This window comes from Aulonocara sp. 'chitande type north' Nkhata Bay, linkage group LG18 (assembly GCF_057382095.1).
Source record: "Aulonocara sp. 'chitande type north' Nkhata Bay isolate Kocher_YH1m ecotype deep benthic linkage group LG18, A_spYH_male_GT1.1, whole genome shotgun sequence".
Taxonomy (NCBI): domain Eukaryota; kingdom Metazoa; phylum Chordata; class Actinopteri; order Cichliformes; family Cichlidae; genus Aulonocara; species Aulonocara sp. 'chitande type north' Nkhata Bay.
Window position 1 is genome coordinate 29,956,619 of NC_141361.1, and position 20,575 is coordinate 29,977,193.

The following is a 20,575-nucleotide window of genomic DNA, read 5'->3' on the forward strand; positions in this document are numbered from 1 at the left end:
GACTCATCACTAACATGAGCAAAGACAGCAGGGACTACACTTTACATCTAGTCACTATTAGAGTGGATGCGGTTTCCAGTGTGTTACACACTTTCCTCCTCGCCTCGCTATTCCTCCAACTGCTGCTGTGATGTGTCTCACTTTTTCTCAGCACAGATGTTGTGCTGTATTCTGTTGTTATTCTCTGCCAAATGACAACCAAATGTCTGCATATAAACAGATGTCACTGAATGGGTGTCTTTTTTCCCCCTCACGACACTTGTCTGCTTGAAATACTCTGCTGCACCTTTGTAAAACCTTTTTTTTATTCCAGCATTGTTTTATGTCAGCAGATTCACGTACACACCGTACCTCGACAGACAAGTAATTGAGAGCATATTGAGCATCTCGACTTCTATCCACGAGATGCTGCATTGATGAATAAATCATGGATCGCCCTTTCAAGTGCATCTTTGAACAGTGCTGAAGTTTTTAACCCAATGAAACCTGGAGACAGCTACAGCCCCCAGATTTTAAACCTCTTATTCAAGCCCTACACACGCCACCTTTCTCCTTTAACGCCCCCACCAATTCCCTCTCTCCCTCTATTTCTCTCTCTCCAGCATAATGCCCCCCCATTGGGTCTTCTTTCATCAGAGAAGAGTATCCATGAGATGCAGACACAAAGGTCTCTCATACACAGCCCTGACTATACACCAAAGCATGTATGCATAAACCAGACTGCGCACTTTTGTTTTATGTCCCTGGAGGGCCAATTTTAGGAAATTCGGCGACAGCTGCACCCTCCACATCCCACTAATTTGTATCTTTATGAAACACATTTGTTATATTAAAAAGAGACAACGAGCTCAAAATTTGTGTCTAATTTAGGCTGCATCTAAGAAAAAAGCAGCCTAACTGCGTTGCATAAGCGATGACATTGACAAATAGCAGCCGTTCAGATGAGAGGGTGAATCATATGTCATTGTTACTTACAGCTTGAGCTGCAACCTGGCCTCACAATCCTCCTTCCCAAATCCTATCACAGCTGTGAGCGGTGGTCTCACAGCTCTGAGGAGAAAGCCACTGAATGAAACTGTTTGATATATGGCTCTATTCCCCCCGATGTCCTCACGTTGTTACAGACATATTGCCACGAAGACACATTTATCAGACGCATCATATCAGCTTTCTGCTCATGACATCACAAAACCGTTTCTTTTCTGAGAAGAGCTATAGTTTAAAAATTCTTCAAATAAATAATTACTTACTGTCGGACACAGGGGAATACAAGAGCCCATATGAATGGTTTGACACATGGAAGCCTTAAATCCTGCAGGAGGATTCAGGGTCCTCATGAGCAGGATCATCTACTAGAGCAGATGTTGTGACTTCCATTCAGTGATCACATTTAAACAAGTTTGATTACGGAATGTGTTTCTTACTTTTTCATTTCTTATCTCATTTCAAACTCGTTTAGTTTATAATTTACAGTGCTATTGCTTCTGAGAGAAACAAAGGTTTTTCTTATCTGACTTTCATCTTAATGCTTTATTTCTTAAAAGGGATGTATAGTTTTAATCAGTTTTTTTTTTAATTAAATAGATGTTTATTGGAATCAAAAATACATACAATACAAATTGAGGGTATTAAACAGGGAGCAGCATATAAATACGTAATGTAAATATACTATCAAAATATTCAAATCCATATTGAAAAGTTTTCTAATTTGTATTTTCATAGCGACTATATGAAAGTTTTTTTCAAATATCACTTTTCATAACAATAGTAGAGTTTGCCTCACCTAACCAGTGGGCTTTCAAACTGCCAGAGAAATTAAATTAGCTAGGCTACTTGTAAGTAGCTAAGGAGCACATGAAGCAGCCAACCAAAGATCCTGGCACTCTTGAAAAGCACTGTGAGTTAAACTTGCATTAAGGTCGGACACAGATGCTCCAGACTTTTCCTCTATAGAGCTGTGTGTAACTAAATTATCCACCTAACATTAACTACTGATGCAGCTGAACATACCACCAGCTCTTAATTCAGTTCATACAAATGGTGTAACTAGCAGGCAACTTAGGAGCCTCATTAAGGAAAAAAAAAAAAAAAAAAGAGGTTGTTTTATTGTAGCTAAATGTGAATATAATGTACTTAGAGTATTAGCAACAGCAGCTAGCAAGGATGTTCAGAAATATATATATATATATATATATATATATATATATATATATATATATATATATATATATATATAAAATTATTTTATTATTATTTATAGCTAAAGCTAGCTAGTTAATTTGATGAACATGCTAAGGAGCTTTTTGGAAACTATTGTATAGGCTAGTATTTATAGGCTTATATGAAAACAAAATCATGATTCATTAACAAGTGTTTACCGTTTGCATGAATTAATAATCGGCAGATCAAAAATATATGAAACACTGTAGTTATTGCAGTGTAAAACATGTAAATTATTAGGCCAAAGTAGTGGCTAGGAAAAGTTCTGAATTATTATTTGTAGCTAAGGCTAGCTAGTTAATTTGGTGAGCATGCTAAGACACTGATGAAAATTATGGCCGGAAACGTTTTGAAAAAGTTCAACTTTGAAAATATTTTTGATATATGTTAAAAAAAAAAGTTTTTAGTTTTTAGTAGAATGAAAACAAAGCTCCCTCCTCCCTCAACTACTGCCAATGGACTAGTTAATTTCACAGTAGCTTGCAGTTGCTAATATATGCTATTACCAATTACTGTAGACTGTTTTCTACAGTCATTGGCTATTACAAGAGCATATAGCTAGAAACGGTGGTTAAATGTATGCTAACATTTATTTAAGTACTTTACTGAAGTCAATTTTAAATGTACTTTGACTGTATTAGGCTACTTTCTTATGTATTCTTCTGAAGATTTTTATATTTACTTATATATTACACTGTATATAAATAACCAGTACTATAATTAAAATAATTTCCTGCTACAATATTTAACAGATAAGGTTTATACAATTCACGAATCCATACCTGACCCATTATTATAATACATATGATTCTGCACAATGAACACTTTAGCTTTAGATATTTTATGCATGATTTGATGCTAAAACAGGTTTTTTCTTTCACTATTAGGACTCCTCCTTATGTATAGAGTACATAGCAGTGCATACTTGTTTTGCCAAAACATATAGGAACTCCTGTACAGTGCCACTTTTCATGCGAGCTCAGGGTTGTATTTAAGCCTGAAAATCCACCCTGATTGTTTCCACACTTAGTTTTCTATATGGTATTTCTTTCCAATCAAATGATCAAATCTAAATTCCTGTTATAGTAATTTTGTCTAAACAGCACATCAAAGATTCTGTCGCTTAAAACAAGGTAAAACCGTCTCACTTTGTTTCCCAGCAAAGACATTTGAAGATTTGACTAGAAAGTGTTCTATTGTTATTGTTTTTAGCCAAAATCATGATTTATCAGCAAGTGATTACCTTTGAATGTAAGAATCAATCAATTAAAAATATATGAAAAGTGTAGTTATTACAGTTTAAAACATGTAAATTATTAGGACGCCTGGAAGCCTAGAATCTCTGCAATTTAACAATAGGACTCTTTCCTTTGTCTATTTTTTATGGTACATCTGCTATTTCAAACAAATGATGGTGACCTAAAGATGATGAAGAGTATCTCAAACCTCTCTCTCTCCCCCCTTTCTCTCTCTCTCTCTCTCTCTCTCTCTCTTGTCTGAGTGCTGAAGTCGGAGGCGCTCCTCGGGTTTGCCACTGCGCACCGCGGCATCGCTTCTCACCACACTGTGCGGACTGTTGCTGCGCCTGGAGCACCTGCAGGCGCTGAAAGAAGAAAAAGAAGAAGAAGGGGGGAAGAAGTGGACAGCGATTGCCTAAAGAGACATCTGAGAGAGGAGAGGAAGGAGAAGGGGGCCGGACAGGCGGGAGGAGCGCACCATGGCCTCAAAGGAGACTACAGCGGCGGGCTTTGCCAACGTCAACAGGGAAATCACAGGTGAGCTCCCGACCCGGGATGACTTTTTCGGGGAAAAGTGTGTTTTTAACACCGCTTCGAGCACTCCCGAGAACGCGAGAGGATGGATGAGAGCAGCTCTCGGGACGCGTACGGGTAGTTTTCTTTTACTCAGCTGCTCTTTAAACAACCTCTTTCCACTGCGTTTGATTTGAAAGGAGTTATCACCGCAGGGAAACGCAGGATATGCCTCCCCAAGGCAAAACCACAGTTAATGGCTGTTCGGGCTTGTGAGGACTGTAATCCTAGCGATCTCAGTGCAGGAGTCTTCACTTTGGGATTGATTTGTTATAAAGATCCGCGGTGAAATTTATCGTGCGCACGGGTCCAGTAGTGCTGTCAGAGTTATTTTCAAGTGCTGCGGTGCGTGTGAGCGCGTCATGGCTTTGTTGTGCATTCATTAGGAGTTTTTTTTTTTTAATGGCTTTCTTTTCTCGCTGCACGTGTGTGCGTGGGAGTTATTGTGTGACTGCAAGCGCTTTTCGTGCAGCATGGGTACAGCTGGAAGCCTGAGCCTGTGTCTCCCGCTGAAGAGATCGGACAGCACAGGACACACGAACACACCATGTTTGGATGGTAGAGTGTTGATGAAGGGTGTCTCTCACCGCTAATTATCCTGATGGAGTTAAGTCCCGCTGTTTACCAGCTCAACCTGGTCAAGCACCTTCTGTGTGGCCTGGTTGTAAGAGGCAGGCGGTATTAGGTCATTAACACACCTGCTAGTGGAGGACCAGATGGGGAGGGGTGGGGGAGATGGGGTTCCTGAGGCTTGGGGAAGGTGAGTGAGCACATCCATCAAACTGCCAGAAAAGGCAGGGTGTATTAGAGGGAACTGACGGTGGAAAGGGGGACTGACCCATGCTGGTTTTTCATCTCCACCGCACCTTGCCCCTTTTTTAGGGAACAGATGCTGAGGTCACACCGGCAGGCCTTGGGGGGTTCTGGATAGTGCGTTAAAAGGTTTAAGCGATTGGGTCTTACCCAGCTTAATGTCAATAACTCTCTGGTTGTCTTCAGCTGATCCTTCTTTCGATCTACCTGAGTGTGCCCCCCCTCTCAATCCCATCCCTGTCTCATCCTGCTGGCATCTGCCGCTGCTCAGTCAAGCGTGAGAGCCAACTTCATGGTTGTTGCCGGATGGGGACTGTGAGAATTGTGTGTGCGTGTGTGTGTGTGTGTGGTTGATACAGTGGGAAAGTTGGGAGACTGTGAGTGGAGCGTCGTGACACAGCATGACTCGCTGTATCTCCATCTGCTGGGCTCCATGAGTGCATATTTAGCACGGATGGCCCCATTTGAGATGTGTGCTGTGAACATATCACAGCTTGTAGGCATATGTGCGTGGTTCCACACTGAGGCTATAGGCTGATGTTATTTTGATGTTGGTTGTTGTTTGGTGGGGGGGGATGTAATTGGCAGAGGCCTCTGGTGCAGTTCAGTGAGCTTCACAGGGTCGCCTGCCTGGCATGGTGGGGTAGAAGTCCCTAAAGACCGCAGCTCTGAATTGTGTGTTTGGTTCCGTTGAGAAGAGCCGGGCTGCTTTTTTCTTCTCTGAGGCTAAAAATAGTCCAGTTATGAGTCCTCTTCAGCTAGGAGTTGCATATGTGTCTGCCTGTCCTCATGTTGGCGTCTTTGAAGCTGTCTTCTTTTCTCTGTGACTGTTCGCCCCTGTGCGGCTGTCTTTTAAGGAATAATCCACCTCAGACACAAGACGTGATGGTCGTGGGGATTTAGCTGGGATGTGAACATATTTTTTGATTGATAACTACATCTTTAGAGCTTTTAAAAAGCTCTGAGACAGAAGAAGCACTGGGACTATTTCCAAAAATATGTCACCTGTTGGTGTCCTAAATCCAAAGTCTGTCATGTTCATCACCATACATCAAAATGATGACAAGAAAAACCCAAACAAGGTGTCATGTAAAGACTGCTTGTTTGTCTCATCAGTTGCTGAAAAATATCCAGTTTACCCTCTTCATAAATGCACAACTACTATGCACTTTACTTTTAGTTGTTGGACAAAATCACTTGAAGTGTTTTAGCTCTCACGTGATCTTCATCAGCCTCTTTTACTTATTTGCATAAAAACAAGACTTCAATCTTAACACGAGGCAAATGAGGCATTATCTGCTGATGATGACCACATATTTCAGCTGGTTTTTAGATTCTGAAACTTTTTATTTCAAGACTTGGCAAAGAAGAGAAACCTAAATACTTTAACCAACACATGAAAAAGGTTTTAACCCCCCACCACCTGATAGCTGGGGTGCTTGGACATCGAAGGGTTAATTAGGGATCAAGCTTTAATGTGCTGAATTGGCATCAGCACTGATACTGAACTTTATTAAGCGGGTTTAGCATGGAGCATGATTTAATCACATTCCAGCCAAGACCTCTGTAGTCAAAAGAAGATTATTGCCATCTGCAGTAATTTATATATGTATAGTGTGGCATGACTGTAGTTTGGGACCTCGCTGCTTTTCCATGTGCCTAAGAAAAGTAGGAGGCGGGAACAACAGCGACAACACCTCTGCATAGAAGAGATTGAGTAATTGATTGACGCTGATCAAGACACATACAGCACAAAAAAAGGAGTTGGGCTTGTGGCGGGTTGCAAAGTGGCTCGCAGACTAAAGCAACTTAAATAACTGCTGGTTGATTATATACTTTAGTCTATATTTATTTTCTTCCAAAGATGTTCCTCAGTCTGATGCGCTGTATTAAGGAGGTGCTGTATTATCACAATTCACATTAAAAGTTGCCTTTGAGTCACTGCAGTTTAGTGATTCCACTTCCCTTCTGGGCTGGGTATGACAGCAGCCTCTTGTGCACAGTATTGTTTTATTTATCAGTTACTAGAAGTTAGTATTCACTCTAAACCTTTAGACAGCATTTTAACAGCTGAAGCCCTCTACTGACTTTTGTCACCCTCATGTTACTTTGATATGCAGGAGTGGCCCGATCAGTGCATTTCAGACAGTGAAGAACAAGAGCCCTTATATTGAATGGATACTCAGAATCAGTATTTGGAAAGAAAACTGGTGCATCTCATTCTTATTCCGTTTTTTTCTTTCCATTTTTCATCATGCTTTATGTTCTAATTTACCGATTTACCCTCTTGAAAGCCTTTCAAAGCATTTCTCAGAGCATCTCAGGACTGTAACCTTTTTTCTGTAATGTGTTTACATTATGTAATCAGTGCTCCTTTTTTTTATCCTTGTCTTTCCCTCTCTGCCTTCTTTCCAGAGAGCATCAGAAAGGTGCTGGACAAACAAGCCATTAAGTTTGTGCGAGCCGTCAAGCAGGACATGAGGAGCGGCAAGTCAGAGGACAGGATTCTGGTGAGAGACGCCGATACCCGCACTCCACCCCAGCACCTCCCCCCACTTCATTCTTGTGTTCACACCGGTGACCCGAGAGAGCTGCTAATAAAATGAAAGAATCTTTCCGTGCGAGGCTTTAAATGTGCGACAGAGTGACGCTGGCTCGTTAAAGTCAAAATGGAAATCAATAGAGCTTAATTGCAACAAATTGAAAGGGCCGTAAGAAGTCGCAGATTGTACTTCCTGAGCCACACAACAGACGCGTTGAAAATTAGGCTTAAGACAGATGCTGTCTAAGCAGAGCAAAGTGGACACCATGCCGTGTCCCACTGAATCCATCCTCAGAGTTTATTAGATGTGGCAGGATGGCCTTAATGCCGCAGGCGAGAGTGTGGTGTGTGCATGTGTGGAAGCCTGATGTTGTGTACATACAGGGTCCTGGTTTATTGCTTTGTTTTTGTTTTGTTTGTTATTGAAGGAGCCTCGTGTGTTTGTGTGGGACTGCATGCCAGAGGGAGTGTAGGTTGTCTGTGATGTGTTCAAGGAACCAAGGCCAGTGCTGTTATTGAGAGACTGTCAGTTAGTCAGGCACATTGGTGCCCGATCAGTTACTCATACTGTGTTGCCAAGAGCGAGCTTGTTTCCTCCTTTAAAGGCAACAAGAAAGGGATGAGCTGATGTGAGAATCCAAACTATTAACCAGGACTTCTCTCAGTTTTCCGTCCCTCCTATTATTTCTTTTCCCCCTGTCTCTGCCTTGCCTCCACCTATCTCCATCATTACCACACCCCCCTCTATTTTTGTCATCCTCTCTTTGTTTCCCATCCTTCCTCCCTCCCTCCTCCTTCCCTCCCTCCTTGTCTGTCCATCTTGATTATTCTCCTCCCTGTCATCACCCCCCCCCCCCCCCCACCGCCACGCTGATCGCCTCTCGCTTTCTCTCCATCTCTCCACTTTTATGCCCTTCCACTCGTCCCTCCATCTTTACTCAAACCTGTAAAAGGGTATTGAGCTTCTCTTTCCATCAGAAGCAATTCAATTAGGTCTTTGCCTTACGAGAGTTTTTTTTTCTCTTACTATCCAAATGGGCTTTGGCTGCTGCTGCTGCCTCTGCAACTGCTCCAAATTCTTTCAAGGGAAAGGATGTTGGATGCAGCTATATATGTATTCGTTCTAGCTCGTTGTCAAGGTCTCCCCCCTTCCTAAAAGGCAATCTTTTCACTCTAATGGATACATTTGTTTGGATGTAAGAAGGGCGAATAGACAAGAGAGTTTGTAAATTGACTTTTTTCAGTCTCTCTGGGTATTATGCACATAATATTCATGCTTGAAAGTATCATACATGGAGGTCAGAAAGTGGCGCATTCTAGGATTGCTGTCAGATGCAGAGCTTGAATTTTGTCCTGGAGAAGAAAAGAAAACCACAGCTTCCATCTCGATTCCCCTGGTTTGTTCGGTTCACAGGAAGAGAGTTTAAAACATCAACTCTGTATTTACTTTTACATTCAAGTCTTTGTTCTACATTTGCTCTCTCTGTCTTTTTTTTTTCGTGCCCTTCTTTGCCTCCAGAGACTGCTGGTATCCAACTGTCTGTGTGTGTTGACTGTACCAGCCATCATGCTGTGACACACACTTACACACAGGCACACACAGGGTTGTCTCCCCCACCACCCATCTCAGACAGACACAGGCCCAGCGTGACATCTAAACAGCACCGAGGGCACTGCGTTGGGGAGCATCAACATGCACGATTCCATCATTGGCTATGCTCAGACACGCACATGCACATTTACCCATGTGTGTGCATTTTGCATACATGTGCAGGAGGTATTAATGCACACTCGCACTGCTCAGTGCATCCAAACTTGCTCGCATACACACACACACTCTTACAGCCATTATTAGATCACCCTATTTGAAGATTAGAGGCAACTCTGAAAACAAAGCATCTTCAAAGGCTGAGTGGGGGAGAGAGCGATATGGAAGGAGGGAAGGGAGGAGTGGGCGGGTGTTGCTGGAAGAGGAGGGGAGAGCATGCCAATGGAGCAAAGGGAATGAAGGAAGGAGAGAGGGGGGCAAGGAATCTCTGATGTGTTATGATGCCCCAGTTGCCGATTTGGTTCTTCCGCCACTTATTTACCCTGATCGGTCGCTCTGTTTTATCCTCTGTTGACTCTGCGGTTTCTTCACTCCCACCTAATAACGGGCCTATTACTGGCTGAAAGTGCCACTGTTTGACAGCCCTGAACACACTTGGGTGCTTATTCCCACTTAAGCTGCACGGTTGCGTGGAGGTCCCATTCATGGGGCTCTTGTAGAACTGAGGTTTGAGGTCAAGTTTAAGCTACTGCGTTTAATGATTCGATTGTGCCCGTGTGCTCTGTGGGTTTGCCGGTGTGGAGGATGTGCGCAGCAGGGCTGCTTGTGATGAAATTAGTAGAATATGTAATGATTTATAGTTAGCAATCACTTTCAAAGTAGCTTTATTGAACATAAATCACTCAGAACTGAAAATCATTTGCCCTTTAATGGACCCACACTGAACAAAGCAATTACAAAAAAGCCCAAAAACCTAGCCACACGTGCCATTTCTTGCTCTTGGAGACTTCTAGTACCAAGTGAGTATTTATATTTATATTTCTAATTCTACTTTTTTGTTTTATTTATTTTATTTCTCTAACAAGCAGTAGAAATGCTAGTTTGCAGTAAAAGTGTACCTTCAGCAATATGGATGTAGCTGTGGTGCACAATATTTTTTTTTGGCATCATTGGGTGAAAATTCCATTTTAACCTTTCAGCATATTGTAGCTCAGGCAGTCTGTGAAGGCTTGTGCAAATCTTCTTGGCTTTGTTTTCAGTGCTTTTGATGATGTGATGGGTAAGGTTTGGCAAATCACGTCTTTTCATAGAGAGGGCAGTCTTACTTGTTTGTTTGTTAGATCGAACCCAAGCTGTGCGTAGCTAAAATTAGTTTTTTTTATTTATTGCACTTCATTCATGTTCTTATAGTGATGATGATGTGTTGTTTTGGGCAGCCCTTTCTTCAAGCGGTACAAAACTAAACTAAATTGACAGAGATGAAAAAAGTGAAAGACACAGTTCTTTAAAAAATTCTTGCAGTAATTCTTACAATATACAAACCCTATTCGTAGAACTATATAGAACTACAAACAGTTGCTGTTGGTCAGACAAATGGTTCATGTAATTTTCCTGTAATCAATAAGGTGTTTTGTGGTTGGGTGTGTAGGTGGATATGCCATTAAAAACAGAGGAAGAATTTAAACGTAGCTCGTGGGCTGTGGTGGTGCATTTGTGTCAGTTTTATCTTAATGCAGTGTATGAAACATGTGCACATACTCGGGTGCTTTGGGGGCTTTGACAGATTTGGTAAATTCTGTGTTTTCTATTTGTTCTAGATTTCTGCCTCCGTCACCTCTGAGAGTAGAGCCCATTCTTCTTCTTTTCCTGGACTACCAACAACATGCAAAAACTGAGAAATAACTAATCATGATTACCAAAACCGTGCCAGCATGGATTTTCCTGATTAGTTACTAATTACAAATTAGCAACTTGTAACTGATTAGTCATTTTTCAAAAAAAATTAATTAAAATGTCAAAAGATATAATTTTGATAAATGTACAACAGAAAATATTTGCCAAACTAGTGCATAACAATACTAATACATTGAAAAAAAATACATACATAATTATTTACAGTAGTAAATACTGATTATATTTATTTTAAAGAATTACAGACCTATTAATAATAACAGGCATCTCCAGTAATTTGTAGATCCTGCTAAATCAGAGTAGTTGTTTGTGTTTGTGTGTGTGTGCGTGTGTGAGTGTGTGTGTGTATACTCCTTGAATAAGTAAACTTTACCACAAACTGGAGCCAAATACTGCGTCTACTGTATGGAACAGCAGCCAAGTAGTCGCTCTTCTGAAAGTGTTTGACTTTATATCCTATGATCAGTCCATGAAAATCTTTAAAGTAAAACCTTTAAGATAATCCTATAACAATAAGACAGCCAATGAAGCGTGATTGAAATTGGCATTGTGTTTATTGTTCTTGGTTTGGAGTCTAATAATTGATTTTTGATTTATACTGGTTTAGAGACCATCACAATAATCCAGCAGCGAGGGAAATAAAAGGATGAGTGATAGTTTGTGCCATCAAAAATCATTACTGAGCATATCTTGGCGACATTCCTCAGATGGTCGTAACATAACTGGATCATTAGCGTGTTTCTTGTAAGTGAAGCTAGCGTGACAGAGCATATCCAGCCTTCTGATATTTCCTTTTTAACAGTACTTTGTTAGGGACAAAGCAAAGACAGGATGCCATGATACAGCAGTTAAATTTTAAAAGAACTACTGGCGGCCATTTTTTAACCTCTGTTGGCTTTACGGGACGATACTGCTGCATGTCATTAGCAGTTGATTAAAATGGAAAGCAAGCCTCCCAGTCTGTTGTTGTATTTATTTTTTTCCTCCTTTAAGTTTTTATTTTTCGCATACTCCTATGGGTTTTTAACATCTTCATGAATAAGCGTTTTTGATAGTTTTGCTGTGTGCCTGTTAAATTATTAAATTTTATTACTTTGCAGTTGCACAATTGCTTCTGTTCCTCAGTGCCTAGACCGGTGAAGGCTCCATCATTGACTTGGGTTTTACTGACTTGTCCAGACCCATAAGGTAAATGAGGAGTTGCAAAACCAAGTCTGCATGTTTAGAATTCTTCTTGCGTCTTCTGTGGCTCCTTTAATGCCATTCAAGGTAATGTCATTGGGTCTTCTTACATTAAACAAAGACTTCATATTTTGCAAGCCTGCCTTACATTGACAGGAAGCATGAAAAATATGGGGATATCCAGAGATAGATTATCATATGGAGACAGACTGTTAGTAGCATTATAGTAAATGGAGGTGCTTTTTTTTTCTTAGTTTAATCCATTATCCTAATATGCATTTATTCTGACAGCTTTTGTTCAGTGTGCCTTTTGTGAGTCCTGCCACGTTATGAGGCTGCAACATATTACAGGAGTATCCTTTTAAGGCTTTCATAGTGATTCCACTATGAAAGGTCAGCACACCTCTGTGAGGTCTCTTCTCAGGGTTGGGGACAAAATCTGTTGTTGTTGTTTTTTTCTTTAAGTAGCTGAACTTTTGTGCTTGCAGTGAGTGTTTTGCTATACTGTGTTGAGATTAAATGGGTGCTCCTGGGCTGGGGATGTGTACCCATGACCTGGTTATATATGCTTCTGTAATCTTGAGACAGGTTATATGGATATGTAAGAGGAAGTGCTTTGACGTAGGGCTGGGCAATATGCCCTAAAATCCATATTGCGGTATAATTTGAAGCATGTGCGGTAACGATATATATTGTGATATATTCTTTTCTTCTGTACATATATATATAGATGTCAAAATGACTGAACAGTATAGAATGCCATTTTAATAACATTTATTGTGCAAAACTTTTCAAATAATTTTTAAGATGTAACAGATCTTTTTCCAAACAATGTAACACAAAATTCTTAAATAGCAAATAAAAATGAAGATAAGTCTGTAAACATTTTTGAATGAAAAAAATACAAGTAAAAAGTTGTTGAAGATAAAGTGCAAAATGTGCCTTTGGAAAAGATGAGTCTGCTAGTGTGTAGGGCCGCCTTTTTTCTTTCCACTTGACTGACTGGGCGTTTGTGGAGGGCGCGTTCCTCATATTCAAAACGTGCTTCGTCTCTTCGCTATTACTGTCGCCCGGCATAATTTGCAGATGATATTTTCTGCTTAACATCTGAATGCTTAAACCCAAATCAGGTGCATATGACTAACGTCGCACCAGTGTTCTTTATGAGCACCTCCTCCTCCTCCTCTCCACGTGTAAGCTCCATGCTAGCTTGCAGCCGCTGCGATGATTTTGCGCAGCAACATGCGCTATTGCGGAAGAGCGGTATAGTCAAAATCTCTACCGTTGGCCAAATTCATATCGTTTATACCATATACCATTTATACCGCCCACCCCTGCTTTGACATGTTGCCTTTTTATTACTTGTGTACTAAAACCATTTTCACTATCTTGTTTGAGTACCATTTTCTAGAACAGGGATGGGAAACTCCAGGCCTCAGGGATCGGTGTCCTGCAGGTTTTGGTTATCACCCTGGCTCAACACACCTGAATCAAATGATTAGTTCATTACCAGGCCTCTGGAGAACTTCAAGACATGTTGAGGAGGTCATTTAGCCATTTAAATAAGCTGTGTTGGATCAAACATCTAAAACCTGCAGGACACCGGCCCTTGAGGCCTGGAGTTCCCCGCCCCTGCTCTAGAATATCTTTGAAGGCCTTCCGAGAATGTGACTGTGGCATCTTTGACATGTAGGCGCAGAGAGTGAAAGTGCAGCAATCCAAGCAAAAAAATTAAAGAATCTCGTTTTTGGTATTTACAACTTCAAACCCGCTGTACGCTGAAAGCAGAACAAGGTCTCTTTTAATTTTTTAATTTCCCCCATTGTGTGTGGTTTGTGTTTTAGAGAAATGGAGCCCACAGGATGGTGTCTTTGTGGCCAGTGATGGTAAAACTGAGCCAATTCTGCAGCACTTGCTTTTGATGCTGCAAAAATTGCGTGCGGTGGTGAATAAAGTCAAAAGCGAGAGATGCTCAGCGAATTATGTAACTTGACGTGGTGAAACTGGGCCTGGAAGACGACTCTTTGTTGCACAGAAAATCTAACTGTGTGTTGGACTGTGAAAGAAAGCCGAGCACAAAGGAGGAAAAGAGACGGCCGGCGCTCGCAGCGTTGTTTCACTCTCGCCAACACACGATGTGCTTGTGTAATGGTAAACATTACCACTGCATCACCCGTCATTTTCCTTTCATGGCTTTTCCCCCTGTGAGATTGTCAGCGTGGAGTTTCTAGATTCGCCGTCTGACGGTGCGTGGCGAGCGCTCAGCTGTAATTAGGACTGAGTCTTCTTTCAATTATCATAAACACATGTTGGTACCCTGTGGCGGAGACGCTACGAAGTGTGACTGCTGACCTTCTCTCCTCCCACGAGAACGAGAGAAAGTGTGAATGAGTGTTTGCGCGCGCGTGAGTTATCAGGGCTGTAAGGGAACTCTGCCTCTATTTTTATCTCTCCGTTCTATTGAGTCGCTTTCTCTCTTTCGCTCCCTCGTTCTCATTGTCTCAGTCCTTACTGTACCCGCTGCTCCTCTCCTTTCCTCTCTTCTTTCCTCATCCATTTGGCCTTCCTTACCTGCGCTCATTTCTCGTCCCATCCGGCATCCCTGCATTTGCTTGCTTTAAGCTTTCACTATTTTCCCCTCCCTTTATTGCTTTTGACCCACTCGTCCAATCCCAGCCACTCTCCAGCCTCTATTTCTCCTCTCATCCTCTCATCTCCGTCACCCATCTACATTACAGTACTTCATCCCATTATCTGCCTCTTTTCCCCCAGTTTTTCTATCTCATTTTCAGAGTGCTATCTCTTTGATTTAGGACTCCATTTTTATCAGAGAATTTGGAACAAGATGTGTTTCGGAGCTTTGCATCTCTCCCTCCCTACCACTCTAAAGTCCACTTACGAAGCAGGACCTGGGGCATCTGTGCTTTCAGACCCTCCTCTCTCTCTCTCACACACACACATACGCACACACACATAAGCTGACAGATTGACTGATGGCAGGGTTGTGTTCTTATGATGCTGGGTTCACTTGAGTGATGGTGGCTGACTCTGTGTGACAGGATGGGAGAGAGAGAGAGGGGACGAGTGTAGTCCAAAGCCAGCTTAGCAAGCTATTGTGCATCATTATACATGCGTGAGAGTCAAAAAGCAGTGTGTGCTGTAGGAGCACGCTGAACGTATGCAAATATTGGCGATAGAACGTTTCTGATTTTCACCCCGGTGTGTGTTTGTGTGCGAGTCTTTTGGTTTGTTTTTTTAATGCCCTTGTGGCCGAGCCAGAAATACCGCAGGCGGCCGAATCTGGCACTGATCCTCTTCTTGTTCCCTTCAGAGGCAATGCCGCAACACACACGCATACACATTTACACGTACAAGACCCAGAGACACACTTTGATTTGCGCCATCTCGTTTGAAGTGCAAGACCCAGAGCTTGACAGCTTATGATTAATATAAGCCCCCGCCCTCTGCCCTCTCTGCCTCGTGTGCACGCGAACACACAAAGCAGTGTAGAGATGCGTTTGTTGCTCTGTGCGTGTACTGTACACGCGGTCCTCCGCAGTGAGCTTCGGGGGCCAGCCTGCTGGCTAGATCTTTGAACTAGAGCTTTGACACCGTGCCATCACCGCAAGGGCACTTCTGGACTCCCCCAACCCCTCACCCCCCATCATCTTCGCCTTCTAGTCCTTCTCTCGCGTTACTTCCACATCACTTTTAGAGATTGTCGCCTGCTGTCTGCCTGGCTGACCAGATCAAAAAAAAAGAAAAAAGTTGACCATCTCATTTCAGAGGATTTCCTGGGTGGAAAACGAATCTTTCTGCAGCTTTTAGGATTTGTGATTGATCTGCGGAATAGAAGGTTTGCCAGAATGTCACCTTCTATTGTGGGAGGGGGTCAGGGCAAGGTGGGCAGGATTCTGCTTCTGGCTCATCATACTTGACATTAGCGTCACTGCTTGTGCCAGCTGATACTTATTATCTTTATGCTTCAGAAACTGCTTCAGAAACTATTGACTTTCTTTTTCTTTTTGGTTACTTAGGACAACCCATTTATTTATGTGATTGTCGAGGAAGAGGACGGACAGGACCAACAGTAATTTTCTCCATCCATGACTGACAGACGCTCATGTACGATGGTTGCAGTTGATGGATACATATATATATATATATAAAACATGTATTTTAAAGCCATGTTTTTATTTTGGGTGCTCAAATGCAACTGCATAATGATGAGATACAATTAATTCCCATTTTTGATTCATTTAAATTCACATACAGAGATCAAGCACAGCAGAGCAGCTTTTCTACCCAAAGCACCTGCTACTTAGCTAGAAACACATTCACTCATTCAAACTTCCTGAATCAATAACATTGTTCTTTACTTGCTTTGAGTTGTAAGACAAGTGCTCAGGGGCTGTCTGCGAAGTGAAACACTGAAAAAGATAATACACAAATATTGAATAATCTGACTTGCTGTAGAATACAGTGTCATCAGAAGCTGTTGAAGTATAACCTCCTGGCTTTGGTGCAATCAGCTGATAATTTCCTCGTTGCCTGTTATTTCCGGATAAGATGACATTCACGAGTGGCAGAGGTCGATATGTGTGCTGTGTCGGACTGTTTTAACAAATTTGAGCAAATTTAATGACTTTAGAAGGCTTTAAACATTATTTTTTGTATTATAAATGTCCCTTGTATACCAAGGAAGCAAACAAGACAAACAAGAAAGGAGAAACAACATTGGTATGGATATCTGTGCATCTCTACTTAACAGTGATTGATTTAAACAGCACCGTAACTCTATAAGATGGTCTCTTATTTGCTTCTATCTTCCACCAGTTATTTTCATTGTTAATCATTCTGCCACATTATCTTCTCCTTTCATTAGATCCCTCGCAATACAATGAAAGCCCAAGGTGATTATCTTCCTTTTTATCCTTACCACCAAGCACAAACCCAGAGTTATCCACCTTACTACATAATATATTAAAAAAGGGGAAAAATTTGAATTTTCAGTTTCTACTTGACAATCAAAATATTTGCCTTTTCTCCCTTTTTTCTCCCACTGATTGACTTTTATTAATCGACAGCTGTTGCTACGGTACTGCTACACCACACAAATTACTAATATGTACACCTGTGAAAATGTCAGCCTCCCGCTAAGCCGTGTGTGACAATTACGGCAGAAGATATAAATTATCATTCAGATTGATATGGGTGACAGCTTTCGGGGCGGTGGGGAGACTGACAGGACTGGCTGCTGCTCAGCTCTGAACGTTGGGCCATTCTGATTAAGCTGTCTAAAATATTAAAGTGAAGCACTTTGAAGTATTACTCTGGAACTCTGACTATTGCTTACTACCGTCTACCACTCAGTTGCTATCTAGCTACAATATAGTGTGGGCTGTTAAATGATGCAGGAAGCTAACTGAAAGGCTTATTGAGACTGACAGGCTGTTGTCTCCGTTGCTTTTCGCAAACGGCAAAAAGACTTGAACCTCGCCGACTTTATAAACAATACAGCGTGCTTTTTGACTCTCTTTAAACGCAGTCGATGCGGCGCGCAGACAACAGCTCGTCCAAGTTACACAACACATAATTAGACGGCTCATAAAACCTCAAAACAACAGGGATTTTTTTTTTTTTTTTTTTTGTAGAGGATTATTGGGTGCATTTTCCCTTCACTGCTGCACACGTCCCAGCCAAGTAAGCAAAAAATAACCAGAGTATTGATTTGTCTTTAATGATGCCTCGATAGCCTGTAAATGATATAACAAGAGAGGAGAAATCCTATGCAAGAGACTTGCTTCAGCATCGGGGGATCAAATCGGCGCCCATCAGTGAGCCTGCATTATTGATGCCTTTGTTTACATGATGAGACCTTCTGTCAGGTAGCAGGATTTTATAGTGGTGCATCTGTCGTCCACGTCTTCATTATATATACAGTATTTGCGTCTCAACTTGTGTCCTTTTTTCCCCCTCCTTCTGTGTGCTTTCCCTCTGGATTTATATGGGAAATTTGTGGAGGAGCTGTGATTGGACTCCTTCTACAAAGGCCTCTCATCAAGCTTAGTGCAGCCTCTCTTCTCTGTTGGAGCCTGTTATGGATGCCTATATATTTAAGACACAGGGTTGATCTGTGAGATGAGCTTTGCTGGGAGTTGGTGAAGTATGGTGGAGGAGAAGACTTAATTATTTGGAGGGAAAAGTGGTGTCTCTGCCCTTCTATCGCCTCCTCTATCTCTCCCCTCTCTCCCTGTATCTCTTTGTATGTTTCATTTTCTTTCTTCCTCTCACTGCCACTCAGCAGGGCGCCATTAGCCATTCAGCGCAGAGAGGCCTTGAGGAATTGAAAGTGACAGAGCAGAAAAAAGAATAGAAAAACTGAAACAGGAAAGGAGACAGGGGACTTGGGAGAAGGGGGGGGGGGGGGGGGAGGAGAGAGGGGTGAGGGCAAGAGGGGTTGGAGTGAGGTGTTAGGTGGGAGCAAACCAGGCAGGACACAGTGCCACATTGGGAGATGGGAGGGGGGGTTAGGGATTAAGCAAGAAAATGAACACATTTCCATGGAGATGAAGAGAGAAATCAGAGGAATGAAAGGATGCAAGGGAAGGCTGAAAAAGAGCATGGAGACAGTGGTCGAGAGTTAGAGACGCGGCTTGGAAGGGCTAGAGACGCGCAGTGCATGCATGCATGTATTGAGTATGCTAATTATGGAATTTCTGAATTATGAATGAGATTAATTGCATAGGCAGATGTGAATTTATTCACATTTTCTTTCTCTTAATTTACCCCAGACACTTTTAAATGGTAATGGCTTTTTTCTGACAAAAGCACAACTCTTTTTGCTTACTCTTCCTCTGTCTTTTTTTTGTCTTCTCCCTGTTATTTCACCAGTATTCTTGCCGGGGCGATGAGGCGTCTGTTGAATAAGTACTACTTAGTTCCATCACCACAACTTGGCACGATAAATTGGACTGTGAAATGACTTGCAGTCCCGCCATCATATGTCTTTGACACACATACGCACACGCACGCTCACGTGCTGTCGTCATTAGCTCACTAATGTCTAGGGTGCTTAGCATGACTTACGAGCCATTTGGATGAACTGCGGAGATGATTTGCTCTCTTTATGGGATGTTTGTGCTGTGCTATTTTTTGCTGCGATTTGCATTTTGCATTTCCTGCTGTCTGACAGAAATATAAATGTGTTCTCCCCTCAGGTCCTGGCAACATGGAGACTGTATCTCTTTGCTGTCAAAGTGCCCACCAAGGTAAATGTTCCCCCGCTCTCAGTGGAATTTTATGGCTTTCACTTGCCAGCCTTGATCTCATGGTAATTCGCAGAAAATGTGACAAAGAAAAAAAAATCAAAGGCTTTTCAGAGCAGGAGAAAAGAGATAACGATGATGACTGCAGTGATGATGTTATAGGATGATAGTAGTAATGATGACAATTACAATGTAGACGACGAGGGGCAGGTGGGATAAAACTAAAGCAGCAGTTTGAGGATGTAAATATAGTTTTTAGCTTGCAGCCAGTAGCTAAGATGCAGCTGGTCACCTTTGCTACTGGCTGTTTCAACAATACACTGTATATAAAAGATACAACAAACTTCTGGGTCACAAAAGTGAAGCCAGTAGTGCCTTAAACCTGTCTCCCTGAGGTGCCTCATTGGGTCAAAGTCTGTGGGGAAAACAGCCCCACTTCTCACTTTCTTAATGATCTCAGTAAACACTTTCCTTATGATTTCTTGATCTTTTAAGTGTCAATAGTCCCCACTGGAGTAAAGCGGAGAATAAAATGGAGTGTGCTTCAGGGTACACTCAACTTAACGCTTCAAGTTGGCACATTAATAACCAGTGGGTGATGTCCTGGTGGTGCTAATCATCTTTTATCTACAGTTTATGTTTTGAACACCTTGATTGGTTAAAGTAGGAGGACTGTAATGCCTTTTAATAGAGCCAGGTTAGCCATTTGTCCTTGCTTCCACTATTTGTGCAAAGCTAACCTAATGCATATTTTTTTCTTTTTGCTAATACACTTAAGGTGGATGCAGTCAAGATGGTGCCACCAATTAGTTCTAATTAAGCCCATAAATAGATTTTGATCAGCCATTTTTGTGGGTTTGAAAGTGGATGAATAAGAAATCGAGCTACATTACACAGCCATTCATCAGTGACTTATAGGAAACCCTAAAAGATAACCCAATTTATTATCTTTATTACTCTGAATGGGACCAAAATTTAATTTAAAATAAATGAGGTTGTGTTCAATAAGACTTGAAACTCATCTGGATAGTCTTTACTGATGTCATAAACTTAAAGAGAAATAGGGTTGTTTCTATACTATCATACTAATGTTTTGCCTCCTGGTGGTCATTATTAAGTAAAATAATTCAGTGGACTTATGGCTTCACTTTTTTACCCCAAAACGGCTTCCATCTTTAATATACAGTCTGTGATATCACTACAGACATAGGAGTAGTATCTCATCTAGCATGACTGCAAATACATTTCTTAAAATGTTTTTTTATTAGCCAGTACTAGT

General features: G+C 41.6%; 1 protein-coding gene across 5 annotated transcripts in view; it reads left to right on the forward strand.

Annotated features, from left to right (window-relative positions):
• The first annotated feature begins 2,323 nt into the window (after nt 1-2,323).
• carmil3 (capping protein regulator and myosin 1 linker 3) overlaps nt 2,324-20,575 on the forward strand; it is a 102,579-nt gene continuing 84,327 nt past the window's right edge. For 4 of the 5 annotated variants that reach the window (XM_086270572.1, XM_086270576.1, XM_086270577.1 and 1 more), the window contains exons 1-3: nt 2,325-3,995; nt 7,260-7,354; nt 19,249-19,299. In XM_086270572.1, coding sequence (XP_086126698.1) covers nt 3,938-3,995; nt 7,260-7,354; nt 19,249-19,299 — 204 coding nt within the window. In that variant the 5' untranslated portion in view covers nt 2,325-3,937. Of the gene's footprint in view, nt 3,996-7,259; nt 7,355-19,248; nt 19,300-20,575 lie in introns of all 5 variants that reach the window. The other variant, XM_086270574.1, reaches the window with a different exon arrangement.